Source organism: Callithrix jacchus, chromosome 12 (assembly GCF_049354715.1).
Source record: "Callithrix jacchus isolate 240 chromosome 12, calJac240_pri, whole genome shotgun sequence".
NCBI lineage: Eukaryota > Metazoa > Chordata > Mammalia > Primates > Cebidae > Callithrix > Callithrix jacchus.
In genome coordinates this window covers 11,103,997-11,125,146 of record NC_133513.1, presented here as the reverse complement: position 1 = coordinate 11,125,146, position 21,150 = coordinate 11,103,997, and the positions used below count along the sequence as shown (strand labels likewise).

General features: G+C 53.2%; 1 protein-coding gene across 1 annotated transcript; it reads right to left on the bottom strand.

Annotated features, from left to right (window-relative positions):
- Positions 1–4,844: 4,844 nt before the first annotated feature.
- Positions 4,845–10,194, bottom strand: LITAFD (LITAF domain containing). The gene is given in 5 exon segments (XM_035266892.3): positions 4,845–5,051; positions 5,054–5,085; positions 5,851–5,995; positions 6,938–7,018; positions 10,038–10,194. Coding segments are annotated over 5 exon segments (447 nt in total). The 5' UTR covers positions 10,153–10,194; the 3' UTR covers positions 4,845–4,977.
- Positions 10,195–21,150: the final 10,956 nt, after the last annotated feature.

Below are 21,150 nucleotides of genomic sequence, written 5' to 3'. Positions count from 1 at the left end.
TAGCTGGACGTGGTGGCGCACACCTATAATCCCAGCTACTTGAGAGGCTGAGGCAGAAGAATTACTTGAACTCGGGAGCCAGAGGTTGCAGTAAGCTGAGATCATGCCACTGCACTCCAGCCTGGGCAACAAGAGCAAAACTCTATCTCTAAATAAAAATAAAGATGACACTGCCTGTCCTTCCCCCACAAGTAGTCAGTGACACTCAACCCTTTCAAACTTAACTGCTGCAAAGCTGGTTTTTCAAGGAATCAGGGAAAGGTGGTTAAGGCCAGCCCCTCTCTGGTGGGGAGGGTTAGTCCAGGAGCTGCTCAAGCTTCTCAGCATAGTCTTGATGGCCTCTCGGTACCCTTTGTTCCACAGGGCGTGGCTCGAGGTGAGGTCCGCTAGGCGCATCTTTGTTCCCTGGCTGAGCCGAGAGCTCCAGTTGGGAAGTGGTATGGATGGCCTTGTGAGGAAGGGCACCAGCGAGTTCTGCCCACGAGCCGGCTCCAGTGTCATGCCTGCCCATTGGACTCTTGTGAGAAGGTAGGAAGGGGCTGTTCAGACTCTTGACTCTGGCTAATTAGGAGAGACAGTAGCAAGAAACCCCTTGGTGATAACCATTGTGCACGGTGAGCCAGCCCTGAGGGGTCAGCAGTGAGGTATCTGGCAGCCCAAAATAGGCCAGAGCCCTGAGTTCATGGGGACTTGGGCCTTGCCCAGTGTGGAGTGGGCATTCAGACCCCCACTGGCTGCCCACCTCACCTCCCTAGCTCAGCCGTTCCTGTGGGGCAGAATGGGGGCTGTCCCAGTTTCAAATGAGGGCTCAGCAACTTGTCAAGCTCATCTGCCAGTGATGGGCTGCCCTTTTGACAGGCCCTGAAGCTGGGCATTAAGGAACAGGTCAACGGTCCAGGAAAGGAGTGCAGGAGAACGAAGCCCTGACCCTGCCTCTGCCTGGCCCTGCGGCCAAGTCTTGGCATAGGAGAACCGAGGCTTCCCTGGGACAGGGCCTCAGACACTGGAACACTGAGAGACCTCAAATGGCGACTTAGGTCCTGTTTTCTAAGGCAGTGACTACAGAGACCTTGAGGCTTGGGTCTGGGGGTATTCCAGGGAGGTGGGCCAAGGGACAGATGACATCCAGCCTCTCAAGACCCCAGGTCCTCTGCACCTACACCTTCAGACAACAGAACCTGAGAAGCCTGGACTTACAAAAACAATTTTAGTTTTTTAGAGAGAGGGTCTCCCTCCATCGCCCAGGGTGGAGTATAGTTGTGCAATCATGATTCATTGCAACTTTAACCTCCTGGGCTCAGGCAGTCTTCCTGCCTCAGCCTCCCAAGTCTGGAACCACAGGTGTCACTGCTATGCCCAGCTAATCTGTTAAGTTTTTGTAGAGACAGGGTCTCCTTATGTTGCCCAGGCTGGTCTCAAACTCCTGGGTTCAAGCGATCGTCCTGCCTTGACCTCCCAGAATGCTGAGATGACAGGTGTGAGCCACCTCACCAAGCCAAAAATCCTAGATTTTCTATGTGGGTTCTACTTCTAAGTTGGCAAGTGATGTTTTTCTAACATGGGCCAGTCTGCATTCAGAAGGCCTGGGAACTCATCCATAGAGTCACGGCAGAAGCTTGCAGCCATGCCAAGGACCTGGCGGTGACTGACCAAGGCCGGTGAAAGATCTCCTGTGACTGAGGAGGACCTGACCCCAGTTAGTCCACACCGAGTGAGCAGAGCCCGGCCATGGTCGGACACTGTTCCTGGACTGCAGGCGCCAGTCTGTGGAGCCATCTGGCAATCTGAGTCAAAGCAGGCAGGCTGTGTGGAATCAGAACAAGGGTCTCCGGCTGAACTCTGCAGGTGAAGGTTTCAGGCTGCAAGGGGCCCTTGCCAGCAGGACCAAGCAGCCCCCTGATTGTCACCTGCCACAGCCTGGCTGCTCTGTAGAGCCAGCAAGTATCTCCCTCTGGAAAGTGGAGGCCAGGTGGTTGGGCCCTCGTCCTGGGTGAGTCCCTAGCATCTTGTCTTGAGATATAGCCGGGATCAATGACCACCCAACTTGCCCACCAGGGCCTTTTCTGTCTCCCTGTGTTGACCTGTGCCCCTGTGTCATCATTTATTACAAACGAGAGGTTACCTCCTTTGTCTTCAGGGACTTACTGGGGTTCCCAAGTATTCAGTGCCTAATTTGTGTCAGAAACTTCACCATCCAACCCTAAAAATCTTGCTGAGTGTCTAGATGTGGAAATGGAGGCTCTGGGGCCTGCTGCTGATAGGGACAGGGAAGTTGTTCTGGTTTAGCCAGGCGTCTGGGTGGTGGCAGAGGCACAGGCATCGGGCACTTTACTCCAGGGAAACCTGTCCCAGAACTTGGCCTTCCCCAGAGCCGATATGACCTGAGGACCTGCCAGCCCCATCACACTGGGCTTTGACCAACGTGGGTGTTGACTGACCTCCAGCTTCCAGAACCTCTACCGGCTGAAAACCACATGACGGAAGACAGGTAATGCTCCTTCTATCCCTCCAGGGCTTTGGCCACAGACACACACGAACACACAGATGCACCCTTGCAGACCTTCAGCCACACACACACCCACCCCCCTACTCCACACCTTCAGCCACATGCACACGTACACACATACACACTCTTCCAGGCATTCAGCCATACATACATACACATGCACCCCTCCTCCAGGCCTTCAGCCACACACACACACACACCCTTCCAGACCTTTAGCCATACACGCCCCCTTCCAGGCATTCAGCCACACAGACACACACATGCACTGCTCCTCCAGGTCTTCAGCCACACGCACACACATACACACATGCACCCTTCCAGGCCTTCAGGCACACAGACACACACCCTCCCTCTAGACCTTCAGCCACACATACATGCATACATACACACACGTGTGTGCACACACACATGCACCCTCACCTCTGCACCTTCCTCCCTGATGCTGGAGCCTGAGGTGGACAGACTACGTCTCCAGTGCTGATCTAGTTACTCACCTCGGCCGCGGCTTCCACATCTGTAGGGTGGGGCAATAATGGGTCAATCTCCCATCGGTGTGAGCTTTACAGCACCTCTCAGCTGCGTTTCAGCGGAGACTGCTTCCCATGACCCCAGCTCCCAATTATTCCTCTTCTTCCCCTAATTCTTCCATCACCTGTTTCCTCCCCTCTGTGAAATTCATCTTATCTGAAAACACGACAAGTAGAACAGTATTTCTACTTTACAAAATTTATTCACTTTTTGAGACCCTGTCACCCAGGCTGGGGTGCAGTGGCATGATTAGGGCTCAGTGCAACCTCGACCTCCCAGGTTGAAGCAATCCTCCCACCTCACCCACCTGGGTACCTGGGACTAAAGGCACACGTCACCATGCCCTGCTAATTTTTTTCTTCCCCCACATTTTAGTAGAAACAAGGTCTTGCTATGTTGCCCAGGCTGGTCTAGAACTCCTGGTCTCAAGCAATCCTTCCACCTCAGCCTCCCAAATGCTGGAATTATAGGCATGAGCCACCACACTATTTTGCAAAATTTAAGTCCTTCCATGGTGATACTGGATTTTCCTATACCCATCATCCCCCTCCTGACCTTATTTGCAGGAAGACCCTGAAAGGGGTTCGTCAGCTTATTTGGGGTCTGTTAACGTCCACCTTCCTCCGCAGCAGCTCTGCCATGCCGTAAGGCTGCAGCTGGGAAGGAGTCTTGAGGGTTAAATCTCGGTGGGAAGCCCAACAGATCTGGGTAGACTTGCCCCATCCTAGCTTCTATAACCCTCCTGTCCCCCGAGGCCCTGGCCAAGGCCTCACGAATCGCCTGGGGAAAGTGACAGAACAGAGAACCAGTGACCAGACTGTGACAGAGCAGGGGCTGACTGTAAGGCAGGGCACTGCTGGGAGCAGCCTGGGGAGGCCGGGCGGTTGGGGACAGAGTAGCACTCTGTCCTGTCTGGCTAGGGTGGACGGGATCAGGAGCCAGCTCACAGATGGCCTCGGGGGGCCCCAGGGGAAGCATGTAGACTCGGGCTGAGAGAGGCACATCATCAGCAGGTGTCTGGGATAGTCCGAGCCGGACTTCGGGATCCTTGCCCACAAGAATCACCTGATGGGTGCCAGCCACCGGCTGCTGCAGAACAGCGGGAGCAGGTGAGACTCCAGGGAGACTCGGAGCTGCTGCCTCCTTCAATGGCAGATAAAGGGGAGGGAAGGAATCACTGCAGGGCAAGGAGGACAGGACTGAAAGGCTGCCCTGGAGGGGGCACTGCCACCCACTCTTGTCCCAGCCACCAGGCAGGCCCAGGAGAAGAGGGAAGAGGGAATCACTGTGAAACCTGTTGGCTCTGCAGGGGCCCAGGCATCCTAGGGAGAAGGTTTTGGGTGGGATGCCGGAGCTGAGGAGGGAAACGTTGGGTGTGACAAGAGGAGCCAAGGCCAGACCCTGAGGATCACCGGCCAAGAGGGGCTGGAGAACCACTGCCGCCCAGGAGATGAGGTCTCTGGGGGAAGGGAGGGTGAGTGCCAAGGGCTGCAGAGAACCCAGGCAGGTAAGGAGCGAAGGAGCAACTACCTGTTGGATGTTGCACTTAGCAACAGAGCCACTGGTCAGCCAGGCAGGGGCAGGGCCCAGAGTGAGCCCGGATGTGGGTTGAGGGGCGTGCGGTGGGTGAGGATGTGGATAACAGAACAGGAAAGATCTCCCTTTCCTCCCAGCTGGGGTTGCAGGGAGATGGTTTTCCCAAAGAGGCAGAGGCTTGGGCTGATGGGAGGAAGCCCAGAAAGATGGGGCTGAGCTATGGATTGTGGCTCTAAGGGGTCAGAAGAGGATGGAGGTGGATGGAACAGTGTGGCTCCCATGTGCTCGATGCAGGCTCCTGGAGCACCGGCAGCCACCCAACCTCCCGGGCTGCGAGGAGGGCAGGAGGTGAGGACACAGACGCAGGCATGCCTAGTTGGTGCCCCTGGCATTTATTTCTCAGGGGCTCACAGACGGCTGTAGTGGTAGAGCTCACACTGACACATGGGACATGAGTGCTTCATGTCCATTACAGTCCTTAGCAGAATGGGAGGAGGCAGCAGCCTAGGACGGACCTGCGGCCCGGAGTGGAGGCTCGGCGTGAGCGGGGGCCACCTCTCCTGCTGCACGCTGGATGACCCTGGGGCCCAGGCAGAGTCTGGGAGGGGCCCGGGCGTGTGTGTGTGTGTGTGTGTGTGTGTGTGTGTGTGTGTGTGTGGTTTGTTTTTGAGACAGTCTCACTCTGTTGCCCAGGCTAGATTGCAATGGCACAATCTTGGCTCACTGCAACCTCTGCCTCCCAGGTTCAAGTGATTATCCTGCCTCAGTCTCCCAAGTAGCTGGGATAACAGGCGCATGCCACCACCCAGCTAATTTTTGTATTTTTAATAGAGATGAGGTTTCACCACGTTGGCCAGGCTAGTCTCGAACTCCTGACCTCTAGTGACCCACCTGCCTCGGCCTCCCAAAGTGCTGGGATTATAGGTGTGGGCCACCACACCCACCCCTCTGTATGTTTTAAAACTCCTCAGCTGAGAGGTGAGAACCATCTTAAACCCATGTGTTCTCGCCCATCAGTGACAGAGCAGCTGCCATGGGTGCCCTGAGCCAGCTGCTCTTCAGGCATCACTCACCCCCGTGCTCCTCGCTGTTCTCACGGGGGGTTCCTGGGTCACAGGACTGCAGCCTCCTCTCAAGGAGGTAATGGCCACCCAACTGGCCTCCCCTATACGTGGTCCTGCTCTGTTTTCCCTGAAAGCTCCCTGTACCCTGCAGGGACCCACCCAGACCAACCCATACCAATGCTCAGGCCTCTGCAGCGGCTGAGGGTGGCCACTCACCCAAACACAAAGAGGGTGGTGCACAGCAGCCAGGAGAGGGTGCCCGGGACAAAGGAGGTCACCGTGATGATGAGGTTTCCACAGTAGGGACACACGGTCTGCCCCGGCACGGACGTCCGCAACACAGGCATGCCGGCAGACAGCTCTGGGAGTGGAGTGGGAAGCAGGTGGGACCCCCTGGGCCAGGCCCCCTGTGGCTTCTCACCTTCCAGAGGCTGTCGGTGCTCAACTGAGATGAGGAGAGGCTGGGATCTGGAGAGTGGGGCCCTGATATGCGGGGCGTGGTGTGGATCCCTCTGCCTGGTTTAGGGGAAGCTAGGGAAAGAAGTGTGTATAGCTGGAAGTGGGGTTCCCAGTGGGCCCTAAGGGCATTTTTCTTTTTTGAGATGGAGAGGCTGGAGTGCAGTGGTGTGATCTCAGCTTACTGTAACCTCCATCTCCAGGTTCAAGAGATTCTCCTGCCTCAGCTTCTGAGTAGTTGGGATTACAGGCATGCACCACCATGCCCAGCTAATTTTTGTATTTTTAGCAAAGATGGGGGTTCACCATGTTGGCCAGGCTGGTCTTGAACTCCTGACCTCACCAGTCTCGGTCTCCCAAAATGCTGGGATTACAGGTGTGAGCCACTGTGCCTGGCCTGAAGGATGCTTTTTAACGGTGAAGTCATCTTCACTGTGTCCTCCAGGGGTTTATCCAACCCAGCAGTTCTGAATCTGGAGACTGCCTGAGAATTCCTTGGGAAATTAGTTTAAAATCCTGAAGCCCAGGCCCCACCTGGGGGACTCTGCCTTCCCCTCCTCTGTGGCCTGGGGGTGGTGTGTTTGCAGAATATAGAATGGGAATTGACTCCATAAACATTTCCTGAGCACCTATTGTATACCACCCCTGTCCACCAGGGAGTTTCCACTGGAGAGAGATGCTTTGGTGGTCATTGGCAACACAGCCAGGATGGGAGCAGTGGCAGAGGCAGCTGGCCAGCTGTTTGGGCAGAGTCTTGATCAGTGGTCCAGAAAGGGAATGTTCTGGGCAGCTCCATGACAGAGCATGAGACAGAAAGCAAGGAGAGAAGGTTGGCAGGGGTACTCACCTGTGTGAACAAATCGGGGGCCTTCAAAGTATGTCCGGGGAGGAGGACCATAGGTAATGGGAGGGCCAGCAGGATGCGGACCTTTAGGACAGAGGAAGAAAAACATCCTCAGATCGATGGGCCAGGGACTTAGCTTAAAACTCAGACTGGACGCAGTGGCTCACACCTGTAATCTCAGCACTCTGGAAGGCCAAGGCAGGCAGATCACCTGAGATCAGGAGTTCGAGACCGGCCTGGCCAACATGGTGAAACCCCGTCTCTAATAAAAATACAAAAAATAGCCGGGCATGGGGGCACGTGCATCTCCTCCCAGCTACTCGGGAGGCTGATGCAGAGGAAACACTTGAATCCGGGAGGCAGAGGTTGCAGTGAGCCAAAATGACACCACTGCACTCCAGCCTGGGTGGCACAGGCAGACTCCATCTCAAAAAAAAACTCATTCTGTAGTATGAGGTAGGCACCCATACTACAGAATAGAAAACTGAGGCCATTAGCTGGGCATGGTGGTGCATGCCTTTAGTCCCAGCTACTTGGGAGACTGACACAAGAGGATGGCTTGAGCCTAGGAGTTTGAGGCTGCAGTGAGTTGTCACACCCAGGTCACGCTCCTGGGTGATGGAGTGAGACCCTATCTCTAACTAAAAAGCAAGCAAACAGGCCTACGGGAATGGCTAAAATTGCCCATGGTTGTATGGTTAGAGGTGGAAGAACTTGGGATTTGAACCCAGGTATGTATGTATGTATGTATGTATGTATGTATGTATTTGAGACAGAGTCTCCCTCTGTCGCCCAGGATGGAGTGCAGTGGTGCAATCTGGGCTCACTGCAGCCTCCAACTCCTGGGTTCAACTGATTCTCTTGCCTCAGCCTCCTGAGTAGCTGGGACTACAGGCCTGTGCCACCTGGCTAATTTTTGTACTTTTAGCAGAGACAGGGTTTCACCATGTTAGCCAGGCTGGTCTCGAACTCCTGATGTCGTGATGCACCCACCACAGCCTGCTAAACTGTTGGGATTACAGGCATGAGCCACTGCACCCAGCCAAACCCAGGCATTTCTGACTCCAGTTGTGCCCTCATGTCTTAAGATGTAAGATTTTCCCAGAGGTAGCACCAGAAAGTTCAGGATGTGGAGATGGCACGGGGCCTTTTGATCTTTTTAAAAAATATATTGAGCGTTTATTATATGCTGCACCCTGTACTAAGCACTGCATTTACTCCTGCCGAAACATCAGTGAGGTGAGTATGTGGTATTATTAGAATTGTGCAGGTGTGGAGACTAGGCTCAGACAGGGTAAATAACCTGCCTGAGGTCACCCAGGCAATACGCATCAGAGCCAAGGATGGAACTTAAATGTTCCTGGCTCCAGAGCCTGCACTGCAAACTCTATGCCCTTGCCTCTGGTCAGGGCTGAGCAGCCCCCAAACGGGGCTGCATTCCCTCTACTCCTTCAAAGGAGGACTTTTTGGGTCCCAGTGAACCACAAAGAACCTCAGTGTGTGGACACCCCAGCTGCATCCCCTCGCTTCCCAGTGGCCACTGCTTGGCCGGTCCTGGGGCCTCCAGAAGAGTCCCTGAAGACCTGGAAGCAAGCGTGTGGCTGTTTGGACAAGGAATTCTGAGATCGTGGATACCCAGTGTGCGGTCCAGCAGTGAGGAAGACGGGAGCTGATCAGTTAATGCTGTGTGGGTGACGAGTTTCCACTGAGAACCACGTGGGTGCTTACATGAGGACCTGGGCTTCGTCTGGAGACCTAATTCCTGCTGCTCCCTCCCAGGACCTGGGCGCACTCAAAGAGCAGGAACCAAGCCTCCCCTGCTCACTGCTACTTCATAGCACACAATCTGGGCCCTGGGGGACAGAAGTGGTTTCATGCCTATCCCGTGCCCCAGCAGCCCTTCCCAGGGCTGTTCTGAACGTCCAATCTACAGATGAAGAACCTGAAGGTCAGCTGGGTGTGGTGGCTGATGCCTATGATCCCACCACTTTGGGAGGCTGCAGTGGGCATATCACTTGAGGTCAGGAGTTCGAGACCAGACTGGCCAACATTGTGAGACCCCTGTCTATTAAAAATACCAAAATTAGCCAGCTGTGGTGGCGCACACCTGTAATCCCTTCTACTCCGGAGGTTGAAGCAGGAGAATTGCTTGAACCCAGGAGGCAGAGGTTGCAGTGAGCTGAGATCATGCCACTGTACTCCAGCCTGGGTTACACAGCGAGACTCTGTCTCCAAAAAAAAGAAACTGAATGTCAGAAATTAAGGACTTGGCCCAGGGCTTCCAGCTGAAGTCATTCTGATCTCAGGCAACTGCCCTGCTGCCCAGCCGTACATCAACCCTCTTTTTTTTGAGACAGGGTCTCGCTCTGTCACCTAGGCTGAAATGCAGTAGCATCATCGTGGCTCACTGCAGCCTCAACCTCGGCTCAAGCCATCCTCTACCTCAGCCTCCTGAGTAACTGGGACTACAGGTATGCCAGCACCCCTGGCTAATAGTTTAAAATGTTTTGTAGAGAAGGGTTTTCCCTTTGCAGCCCATGCAGGTCTGGAACTCCTAGGCTCGAGCCATCCTCCCCTCAGACTCCCAAAGTGCTGGGATTATAGGTGTCAGCCACCACGCCCGGCCAGCCTTCTTAACCCTCTTGACCGCACAGTCTTCACTGTTTTCCAGGTGAGTAAGAAAACAGGTTCCGAAAGATTCGGTAACTTTCCCAAGGCCACGACAACATGGCCAGGGAGCCCCAGGGCTAGGACCACCTCTGCCTCCCACTGCCTCCACACTCAGCCTGGGTTGTCTCCGGTCACGGGCAGGAGTGTCATACCTGATGTGGGTGAGTCATTAGCCTTATTTGGTCACTTCCTTGCAACACTTTAAGAGAGAGTACAGGACGTTGAAGGCCCCACTGCCTGATGGTCTCTATTGGGTTCTGTGGTCCCCAGATTTGGTGGGGACAGTAGGACTTGGGGGGAGGGTGGTGAGGACTGAGGGCAGCCCCCAGCTCAGCACAGGGACCCTCGTCTCCTCTCTGCTTCCTGCAGGCTCCAGAGTCGACTTCTCCCTGGTCCCTGCCAGCCCTGGCCCCTGAATGAGGGGAGCCCTCACCCTGGGGACCGTTCCATCCTGGTGCTCTGGTGGGCCTCTGTCCCAGCAATGGTGTCCGGGCAGCACCATGTTCCAAGCTCTGAGTGCTTATGCCCTCATTTTGAGGGGTTCTCATGATGAGGCCCGGTTGCTGGAAGGTGTGAGGAGCTGGGGTCACACCCGGCCACCTCTTGCTGGGCCTGGCTCCAGTGGAACAGCCATTGTGATGCGTGCCTTCACTGTGGCCTCATCCTCACTTCCTGCAGGAGGAGGTGGGGGAATGGGCTTCTTGTGGGCGTGGCTTGAACAGCTTTGGAGATGGCCCCGCTCCACATTTCTGTGGCTGCCACTATTTCCAGATTTCTGATGGCTGGGTGGGGAAACTGATCAAGCGTTTGCAAAATAGAGTCCTGTTAGAGCCCAGGTATTCTGTTTGGAGGAATTTATCCCGAGGGAGCTAACCCTATTGAAAATCTGATGCATGTTCATGTCCTCTTAGAAATGTGGCCAGGCCAGCCGGGCATGGTGGCTCACCCCTGTAATCCCAGCACTTTGGAGGCCAAGGTGGGTGGATCACTTGAGGTCAGGAGTTCGAGACCAATCTGGCCAACATGGTGGAATCCTGTCTCTACTAAAAATACAAAATTTAGCCGGGTATGGTGGCACATGCCTGTAATCCCAGCTACTGGGGAGGCTGAGACAAGAGAATCACTTGAACCTGGAGGCAGAGGTTGTAGTGAACCGAGATCATGCCACTGCACTCCAGCCTGGGCAAGAAGAATGAAACTCTGTCTCAAAAAAGAAAGAAAGAAAGAAAGAAAGAAAGAAATGTACGTATGTATAGGTTTGTATGTGCACACATACTCACGTGTGTATATGTGTGTGTGTTTACCTGCTCAAAAGTCCCACCTTTCTCCTGCTTATTCAGCTTTATGAGCTTAGGCATGGTCCCACTTTTCTTTTTTTCTTTTTCCCTTGAGACAGGGTCTTGCTCTGTGGCCCAGGATGGAGTGCAGTGGCATAATCATAGTCATTGCACCATCAAACTCCTGGACTCAAGCAGTCCTCCCCACCTCAGCCTCTGGAGTAGCTGGAACTATAGGTGCTCACCACCGTGACTGGCTAATTTTTTCTTTTCAGCAGAGATGGGGTCTCACTATATCGCCCAGGTTGGTCTTGAACTCCTGGCTTCATGTGACCCTCCTGCCTCAGCCTCCCAAAGTGCTGGAATCATAGCTGTAAACCACCAGGCCCGACCTCCACCTTTCTTTAAACCTCCAACCCCTCCCTTCCTCATCTGTAAAATGGGGATAATAACAAGTCATATGGTTGTTGTGAAATCAAGTGACATAATCTAGGTGAAATCATTGCTAGTCCAGATGTTGTGAAATCAGTGACAATCCAGGTGAGGGGTCTGCTCTTGACATGGTCAATGAATCCAGCATTCTTTTTCTTTTTTCCTTCATAATGAAGCCAGCATTATTACTATAAAATGCAAGAGGCTTGAACAGCTTAGAAGAGGAACTCCAGTTATGGACCTCATCCTCTGTGCCAAGGGCAGGCCAAGGGCTTTACACAAGGACACAGCCAGGAAAGGCAAAGTCGAATTAGATGCAGCCATGGGGCACCAATCTGATGCTATTGTAGCTCTTAGCCAGGATTCTGGATGGCGTCTCATCATGCCAGAGTGTATCAGGAACATCTGACAACAGCACTGCTTGTCTATCAGATTGGCAGAAGCTAAAAGTTATGGCCAGTCAGGGAAACAGGCAGTTCTCATCCTACAGTCGGGGGAGCTGCAATATCTGCAGATATTGCAACCCAGGAATACCATTTTTAAAAATTCCCTGAAAGAAGAGGCTTTATTGGGGGTAGGGGGAGTGGGGCAGCTGAGGTGGTAACCCCAGCCCTCTTAACAGTCAAGAAAGAGGGTAGTTCAGTTTGCAATTAGGCAGAGAAGGGCTGGACAGTTTCACTGGAGGAGTTGTTAGTGGTGGTCAGTTTCCCAGTGGAGGACTCTAAAGTTTTATAGAGCGGTCTAGTCAATTTCACAAAGACAAAGTTCAAGGATGGCTGGTGGATTTCATCTTCCCCAATCCAGAGGGCCAACCCTTCTCCAGGCCTTCGGCTAGACGCCCTCCATCCTGGTCCTCTGATGCGTACTTCTGGCTGGGGTTGAGCCTTCTCAAACCTCAAAGTTTGTGCTCTTCCTGCTCCAGGTAGTTTTCGGAGGCTTTGCTGCCAGAGGGCGGAGTGTGGGCCCAGAGCACCACCAACTTACCATTGCCCCTACTCGCTGTGGGGGAAATGGCGCTCAGCTCACCAGCTGGAGGCAGCCAGGATGAAAGAGGCCGGCTGCACCCTGGTGAGTCTTAGCATAGGCATCTTGAACTCTGAGGTGCCACTGCACCTGGCCAGCTTTACCCTTTTTTTTCTGACAAGAGATGCTGGTTTTCCATTTATGGTAGAGATAGAAATGCTTTGTCTTTAAAGAATGTGCTTAATTTTTAAAAGGGAGGCCAGGCACAGTGGCTCACACATGTAATCCCAGCACTTTGGGAGGCTGAGGCGGGCAGGTCACTGGAGGTCAGGAGTTCAAGACCATCCTGGCCAACCCACATGGTGAAACCCCATGTCTGCTGAACATACAAAAATTAGCTGGGCATGGTGGGATGCACCTGTAATCCCAGCTACTCGGGAGGCTGAGGCAGGAGAGTCACTTGAGCCCTGGGAGGTGGAGGCTGCATTGGGCCAAGAGCACAGCAGGGCACTCCAGCCTGGGCAACAGAGTAAGACTCTGTCTTAAAAAAAAAAAAAAAAAACACCCTTCAAGGGGAACAGCTTTTCAAAAAGGTATCCAGTGAATCAATAATTCAGGCAGTTCCCATGTCTGGCAAAATTCTGCACATGGGTCTGGGGTGGAGAAAGGCTGAGAAATAAGGCCTCCCCTGGTCAACTGGCTCCTGTCTGAAACCTCGTCTCCACCTGCCACCTCCTCCAACCCCTTCCTCGTTCCATAGACTTCACAGACCCCCTGCCCTCTGGTGTGGAGGCAGCCTTTACCAGCATCTTGAGTGAATTGGTTGCTCCATCCCCAGGCCCTTTCACCCTGCCCTGCCACCCTTGGCCACATCCGGCCACCTGTCTTGAAATCTCAGCTTGGCATTCCTGCCTGGGAGACCTGCCTCCTTTGCCCCTTACACATCTTCTGGCTCTGTCCTTGGTGCTCCGTTGGCACTGACCTTGGCCACTCAGTGTACATCCATCTCATCTCCCTCCCTGTGTGTGCCAGTATCTGAGGTCGGATGATTGTGTCCCTGTAGAGCCCTAGGGACCAGGACCTTACCTACATGGCTTCATGCTACATCCTCCAGGTCGAATGTTTGACTGAACAAATGAATGAGATGCATATGCCACTCATCTCATCATGGCCCACCCACTGGGCCTGAAATCCCTGGATGTCACAGCCCAGGACCTGGGCTTCTTTTTTTTCTTTTCTTTTTTTCGAGACAGAGTTTTGCACTATTGCCCAGGCTGGAGTACGGTGGCCCAATCATAGCTCACCTCCATGAGTTCAAGCAATCCTTGTGCCTCAGCCACCAGCGTAGCTGGGACTATATGTGTGCACCACCACGCCCAGATAATTTTTGTAGTTTGTAGAGAAGTGGTTTCACCTTGTTGGCCAGGCTGGCCTTGAACTCCTGGCCTCATGTGATCTACCTGCCTTGGCCTCCCAAAGTGCTGGAATTACATGCGTGAGGCACTGCTCCAGGCCTTGGCTTCTTGGATAGACTTGAGGTTACACGTTTCTGGAATGGTTGGAGACCGCCTCCTTCCATGGGGATTTTTTTCCTTTTTTTTTTTTTTTATTTAAAAAGACGGAGTCTCCCTGTGTTGCCAGGTTGGAGTGCAATGGTGTGATCTCAGCTCACTGCAACGTCTGCCTCCCAGGTTGAAGCGATTCTCCTATCTTAGCCTTCCAAGTAGCTGGGACTACAGGCAAGCATCACCATGCCCGGCTAATTTTTGCATTTTTAGTGGAGACGGAGTTTCACCATGTTGGCCAGGATGGTCTCGATTTCTTGATCTCGTGATCTGCCCACCTCGGCCTTCCAAAGTGCTGGGATTACAGGAGTGAGCCACTGCGCCTGGCCCCCCTGTGAATTTTGAAGTGATGGTCCCCCTAACACAGGTTGGGACCCCAGATGTGTCTGAACTGGGGAAGCCTTGAAGGTGAATGGGTGAGGAAGCTGATGGTGGGGAGATGCTCTCCAGCTCTGCCCATCCCGGCCATCGCCACAAGGGGGCAGCACCGAGCTGCTGTGAGTCTGCCTCAATTTCTCCCTCTGCAGGTTCTATTCCCCAAACCCTGACATGGGGTAAGGAGTCCTCTCTCCCCCATGCCCAGCCCACTGTAGATTTTGAAGTGATGGTGCCCCCTAACACAGGTTGGGACCCCAGATGTGTCTGAACTGGAGAAGCCTTGAGAGTAAACGGGCGAGGAAGCTGATGGGGGGGAATGCGCTCACGCTCTGCCCATTCCGGCCATCGCCACAAGGGGGCAGCACTGGGCTGCTGTGAGTCCTCCTCAATTTCTCCCTCTGCAGGTTCTATGCCCCAAACCCTGCCATGGGGTAAGGAGTCCTCTCTCCACCGCGCCCGGCCCCTCTGTGGATTTTGAAGTGATGGTTCCCCTAACACAGGTTGGGATCCAGGCGTGGTGTCTGAACTGGGCAAGCCTTGAGAGTGAATGGGTGAGGAAGCGGTTGCTGGGATGTGCTGCGGATCTGCACATCTCGGCCATTACCACAAGGGGGCAGCACTGGGCTGTTGTGCGTTCGCTTCCATTTCTCCCTCTGCAGTTTCTTTCTTTCTTTCTTTCCCTCCCTCCCTCCCTCCCTCCCTTCTTTCCTTCCTTCCTTTTTTTGAGACGGAGTTTCGCTGTTGTTGCCAAGACTGGAGTGCAATGGCACGATCTTGGCTTATCGCAACCTCCGCCTTCTGGGTTCAAGCAATTCTTCTGCCTCAGCCTCCTGAGTAGCTGGGATTACAGGCGCGCACCACCATGCCCAGCTAATTTTTGTATTTTTAGTAGAGACGGGGTCTCACCTTGTTGACCAGGATGGTCTCGATCTCTTGACCTCGTGATCCACCCGCCTCAGCCTCCCAAAGTGCTGGGATTACAGGCGTGAGCCACCGCACCCGGCTTTGTTGTTGTTGTTGTTGAATAGAGACGGGGTTTCGCCATGTTGGCCAGGCTGGTCTCGAACTCCTGACCTCAGGTGGTCCATTCGCCTTGGCCTCCCAAAGTGCTGGTATTACAGGCGTGAGCCACCATACCCAGTCCCGTCTGCAGGTTCTAAGCCCCAAACCCTGCCATGGGGTGAAGACTCCTCTCCAAAGCGCCCGGCCCACCTGTGGATTTTGAAGTGATCGTTCCCCGTAATGAGGTTGGGACCCCAGGTGTGGTGTCTGAACAGGGGAAGCCTTGAGGGTGAATGGGTGAGGAAGCTGATGGGAGGTTGCTCTCTGGCTCCGCCCATACCGGCGATCGCCACAAGGGGGCAGCACTGCGCTGCTGTGAGTCCGCCTCAATGTGTCCCTCTGAAGGTTCTATGCCCCAAACCCTGCCATGGGGTAAGGAGTCCTCTCTCCACCGCGCCCGGCCCCACTGTGGAATTTGAAGTGATGGTCTCCCTAACACTGGTTGGGACCCCAGGCGTGGTGTCAGAACTGGGGAAGCCTTGAGGGTAAATGGGTGAGGAAGCTGATGGAAGGTTGCGCTCCAGCTCTGCCCATCCCGGCCATAGCCACAAGGGGGCAGCACCGGGATTCTGTGAGTCCGCCTCAATTTCTTCCCCTGCAGGTTCTATGGTATGAGGTGTCCTCATCAGGCACAGGCCTTGCTGAAGACATTGCAAAGCCAGCCCAGGTCACCTGCGGGAGAGCTGAATTAGACCCCAGGCCTTCAGCACCCAGGAAGTCGCATGGGTCATGGCTTCTGGAAGACTTGTTTTGTTTTGTTTTGAGACGGAGTTTCTCTCTTGTTGCCCAGGCTGGAGTGCAATGGCGCGATCTCAGCTCACCGCATCCTCTGCCTCCCTGGTTCAAGTGATTCTCCTGACTCTGCCTTCCGAGTAGCTGGGATTACAGGCATGTGCCACCACACTCGGCTAATTTTTGTATTTTTAGTAGAGACGGGGTTTGTCCATGTTGGTTAGACTAGTCTCAAACTCCCAACCTCAGGTGATCTGCCTGCCTCGGCCTCCCAAAATGCTGGGATCACAGGTGTGAGCCATGTCCCCGACAATTTTTTGTTTTTTAAAAACCTCTTCGGCCGGGCGCGGCGGCTCATGCCTGTAATCCCAGCACTTTGGGAGGCCGAGGCGGGTGGATCACGAGGTCAAGAGATCGAGACCATCCTGGTCAACATGGTGAAACCTGGTCTCTACTAAAAATACAAAAAATTAGCTGGGCATGGTAGCGTGTGGCGCCTGCCTGTAATCCCAGCTACTCAGGAGGCTGAGGCAGGAGAATTGCCTGAACCCAGGAGGCGGAGGTTGCAGTGAGCCTAGATGGCACCATTGCACTCCAGCCTGGGTAACGAGAGCGAAACTCCGTCTTAAAAAAAAAAAAGACGGGGGGAAAAAAAAGAAAAACCTCATCATCCCCTAAATAAATCCTGGTACTGAGGAGGATGAAGTTGGTCAAATTGTGGACTCCCACTCCAAGCTGGGTGACTCTGGACAGGTGTCTTCTTCTCTCTGAGCCTCAGTTTCCACCCCTGCAAAATAATACCTTCTGCTGAGAGTGTTATAAACTGGGCGTAGTGGCTCACACCTGTAATCCCAGCAAATTGGGAGGCCGAGGTGGGCGGGTCGCTTGAGCTCAGGAGTTCTAGACCATCCTGGACAACATGGCGAAACTCTGTCTCTAACAACAGCCTGGAGCCCTGCCTTCCTCACTCTGGCTCAGCAGTGGGGTCCCATATACCTCTTGTGTGTGTGGACCCCGGAGCCCCAGGGCGGGGACTTGTTGGGTCCGGGGCCTCCCTTGACCACTCTGGGTTGAATTTCCAGCTCTGCTTACTATCCTGACTGCCTTATCTTCCAGCTTGTGGTGAGGAGTGGATGGGTCGGGATGGGGGTGAATGAGGTCTAGCGGCTGCTGCAGGTGCCAACCTCGACACTCTGGCCACATTGCTGACTCAGGGAGACAAAAGGAGGAGGTGGAATTCTCCTTCCCAGGTACTGATGGAGGCCCCCCGATCTGAAGGGCTGGGAGTGTCAGGGCCAATTCTTCCCCAGCAGCTGCCATCTGCCATCTGTCCATCCATCCTTCCGTCCCCTTCCCTCCCCTTCCCTCAGATCCTGGAGGCCTGCCTGGTGGAGGAGGAAGGGCCAGCTCCAGACTGAGAAAACCTACAGGTGTGGATGTGAAGGGAGAGTGTGGTTGTGTGTGCTTCCACCTGTGTGTTTGTGTGGGAGGTCTGGGTATGTGGAGTGTCTGTGTGTCAAGCAGATTTTTTTTTTTTTTTTTAGGGAGAGAGTCTTGCTCTTGCTGCCCAAGTTGGAGTGCAGTGGGACAGTCTCAGCTCACTGCAGCCTCTACCTCACAGGTTCAAGCGATTCTCCTGCCTCAGCCTCTCAAGTACAGGCATCTGCCACCACACCTGGGTAAATTTATCTTTTTTTTTTTTGAGATGGAGTCTCCCTCTGTTGCCCAGGCTGGAGTGCAGTGGTGCAACCTCGGTTCACTGCAACCTCCGCCTCCTGGGTTCAAGCGATTCTCCTGCCGCAGCCTCCCAAGGAGCTGAGACTAAAGGCATGTGCCACCACGCCCAGCTAATTTTTGTATTTTTAGTAGAGACGGGGTTTCACCATGTTGGCCAGGATGGTCTCGATCTCTTGACCTCATGATCCACCTGCCTTGGCCTCCCAGAGTGCTGGGATTACAGGCGTGAGCCACTGAGCCTGGTATAAATTTGTATTTTTTTGGTGGAGATGGGGTTTCACTATTTGGTCAGGCTGGTCTCGAACTCTTGACCTCAAGTGAACCTCCTGCCTTGGCCATCCAATGTGCTGTGATTTCAGGTGTCAGCCACCATGTCTGGCCTGCCCTTGTTTCTTCAACGTGCATTTATTGAGCACCTAATATATGCCAGGCACACAAAATTGAGCAAGGCAGATGAGGTGCTTACTGCAAGGAGCCCACATTTTGGTGGAGGAAATGGGTGCCAGACACCAGACACGTTCTTTTTTTTTTTTTTTTTGAGACAGAGTCTCACTCTGTCGCCAGGCTGGAATGAAGTGGTGAGGCGATTCTCCTGCCTCAGCCTCCCAAGTAGCTTGGATTACAGGCACGCGCCACCATGCCTGGCTAATTTTGTATTTTTAGTAGAGACCCGGTTTCCCTATGTTGGTCCTGACCTCGTGATCTGTCCACCTCAGCCTCCCAAAATACTGGGATTACATGTGTGAGCCACCGTGCCAGGCAGAGCCAAAAATTAAAACAATTTAACCCATGGAGAAAGAGAGTAGATGGTTACCAGAGGCTAAGAAGGGTAGCCGAGAGGGGGATAAAGTAGAGATGGTTAATGGGATGAAAGTGTAGTTAGAATGAATAAGATCTAGTGTTTGATAGCACAGCCAGGTGACCATGGTCAACAATAATCTATTGCACATTTTAGTTCATTTACTGACTCTTGAGACAGGCTGGAGTGCAGCGATGCGATCTCAGCTCTGCAAACTACACCTCCCAGGCTCAAGTCAGCCTCCCAAGTAGCTGGGATTACAGGTGCATGCCACCAAAGCCCAGCTGTATATTTAAAAATAACTACAAGAGTGAAATTGGGGCCAGGTGCAGTGTCTCAGTGCCTATAATCCCAGCACTTCGGGATATCAAGGCAAGCAGATCACCTGAGGTCAGGAGCTTGAGAACAGCCTGGCCAACATGGTGAAACCCCATCTTTACTAACAATACAAAAATGAGCCGGGTGTGGTGCATGCGCCTGTAGTCCTAGCTACTTGGGAGGCTCAGGCGGAAACCTGGAGGTCAAGGCTGCAGTGAGCGGTGATCACTCCACTGCACTCCAGCCTGGGCAACAAAGTGAGATCTCTTCTCAAAAAAAGAAAGAAAGAAACAGGAAATGCTGCAGAATATATGTTGTCTGGCCTTAGCAAGGTGAGGTGAAAACCCCAGAAGCCACATAGGGAAAGAGGGTCAGATTTGACCACATGGAAGCAGAGACAGGCAGTGCCCCCCGCCCCAGCCCCCTCCCATCACTGCCTATGCCTGCTCCCCACCCTCTGCAACAGGAAGAGCTTCAGCCGAGCCTGGGCCTCTTGGGGGTTTTCTGGCGTAAGCCCTGAGCTGTACTTCTCATCCTAGCAGCCACCAAATCCCCGCTCTCAAAGAAACATTTGCAATGGGCCCTTTGCCATCCCGGGATGAAATCCATAGAAATATGTTTGTTAACATGTATGTTAAGAAAAAGTTGAGGCTGGATGCGGTAGTTCACCACTGTAATCCCAGCACTTTGGGAGGCCGAGGGAGGAATTTGAGAGCAGCGTGGCCAACGTGGTGAAACCCCGTCTCTACTAAAAATAAAAAAATTGGCCGAGAATTGTGACATGTGCCTGTAATCCCAGTTACTTGGGAGGCTGAGGCAGAAGAATCACTTGAACCCAGGAGACAGAGTTTGCAGTGAGCTGAGACGGCGTGGCTGTACTCCAGCCTGGGCAACAGAGTGAGACTCTGTCTCAAAAAAAAAAAAAAAAAAAAGTTCAATGTAATGCCCTAATGGTAACATAAAAGAAAAATTAAAAAGCAATTTACAGTAAAATCTTTACACACCACACTTGAATACCTATTTCACAATTTTGTATGGATTCTGTTGCCTCTAGATGTGATAAATGCCACTCCAATCTTACTGTTGACACAAGATAAATGAAAACATGTCCCTACAAAGACTTGTACATGGCGCCAGGCGCGGGGGCTCAGGCCTGTAATCCCAGCACTTGTGGGAGGCGGAGGCAGGTGGATTGCTTGAGCTCAGGAGTTTGACACCAGCTTGGGCAACGTAGCGAAACCTGGTTTCTGCTAAAAATTAAAAAAAAAAAATTAGCCAGTTGTGGTGTCCCATACCTGTAGAGACAGGGTTTCACCATGTTGGCCAGGCTGGTCTCAAACTCCTGACCTCGGGTGATCCTCTGGCCTCAGCCTCCCGAAGTGCTGAGACTGTAGGTGTTAGCCACTAGGCCCAGCCCTTTCTACTCAATTTGGCAGTGAACCTAAACTGCCTTAAAAAACAAACTCTGTGTTTGTCTTTTTTACAGACAGGGTCTTGCTCTGTTGCCCAGTAGTGCAGAGCGTGATCAGAGCTCGCTGTAACCTCTGACACCTGTGTTCAAGTGATGTGCCCGCCTCAGCCTCCCAGAGTGTTGGAATTACAGGCATGAGCCACCCTGCTCAGCCCTCTTTATTTTCTTTTTCTTCCTCTCTCTCGCTCTTCTCTCCCTCCCTTCCTCCCTCCGTCTCTCTTTTTTTTTACTATCTCCAGTAATGGGTATAAGCAACCCTCCCTCCCTTTCTTTCTCTCTCTCTCTTTAATTTTAGAGACAGGATCTTGCTATGTTGCCTAGGCTTGTCTAGAACTCCTGGCTTCTAGTCATCCTCCTGTCTTGGCCTCCCAAGTAGCTGGGATTATGGGTGTGAGCCAATGTGCTTGGCCATGGATGAATTTTCATAAAGTGAACCCACCCATGTGCCCAGACTGAGGAACAGACATTTACCAGATCCTAGAATCCCACCTTGTGCCCCTCCTGGTCATGGCCTTCCCCCTGTCCATCGCAGGGTCCCCACTTGTTTGACTGTTTATTTATTGGGATGGAGTCTGGCTTTGTTGCCCAGGCTGCACTGCAGTGGCGTGGTCTGGGCTCACTGCAGCCTCCATCTCTTAGGTTCAAGCAATTCTTGTGCTTCAGCCTCCTGAGTAGCTGGAATTACAGGTGTTTACTGCCACGCCAGGCTAAGTTTTGTATTTTTAGTAGAGACAGGGTTTCACCATGGCCAGGCTGGTTGTGAACTCCTGACATCAAGTGACCCGCCTGCCCCAGCCTCCCAAAGTGCTGGG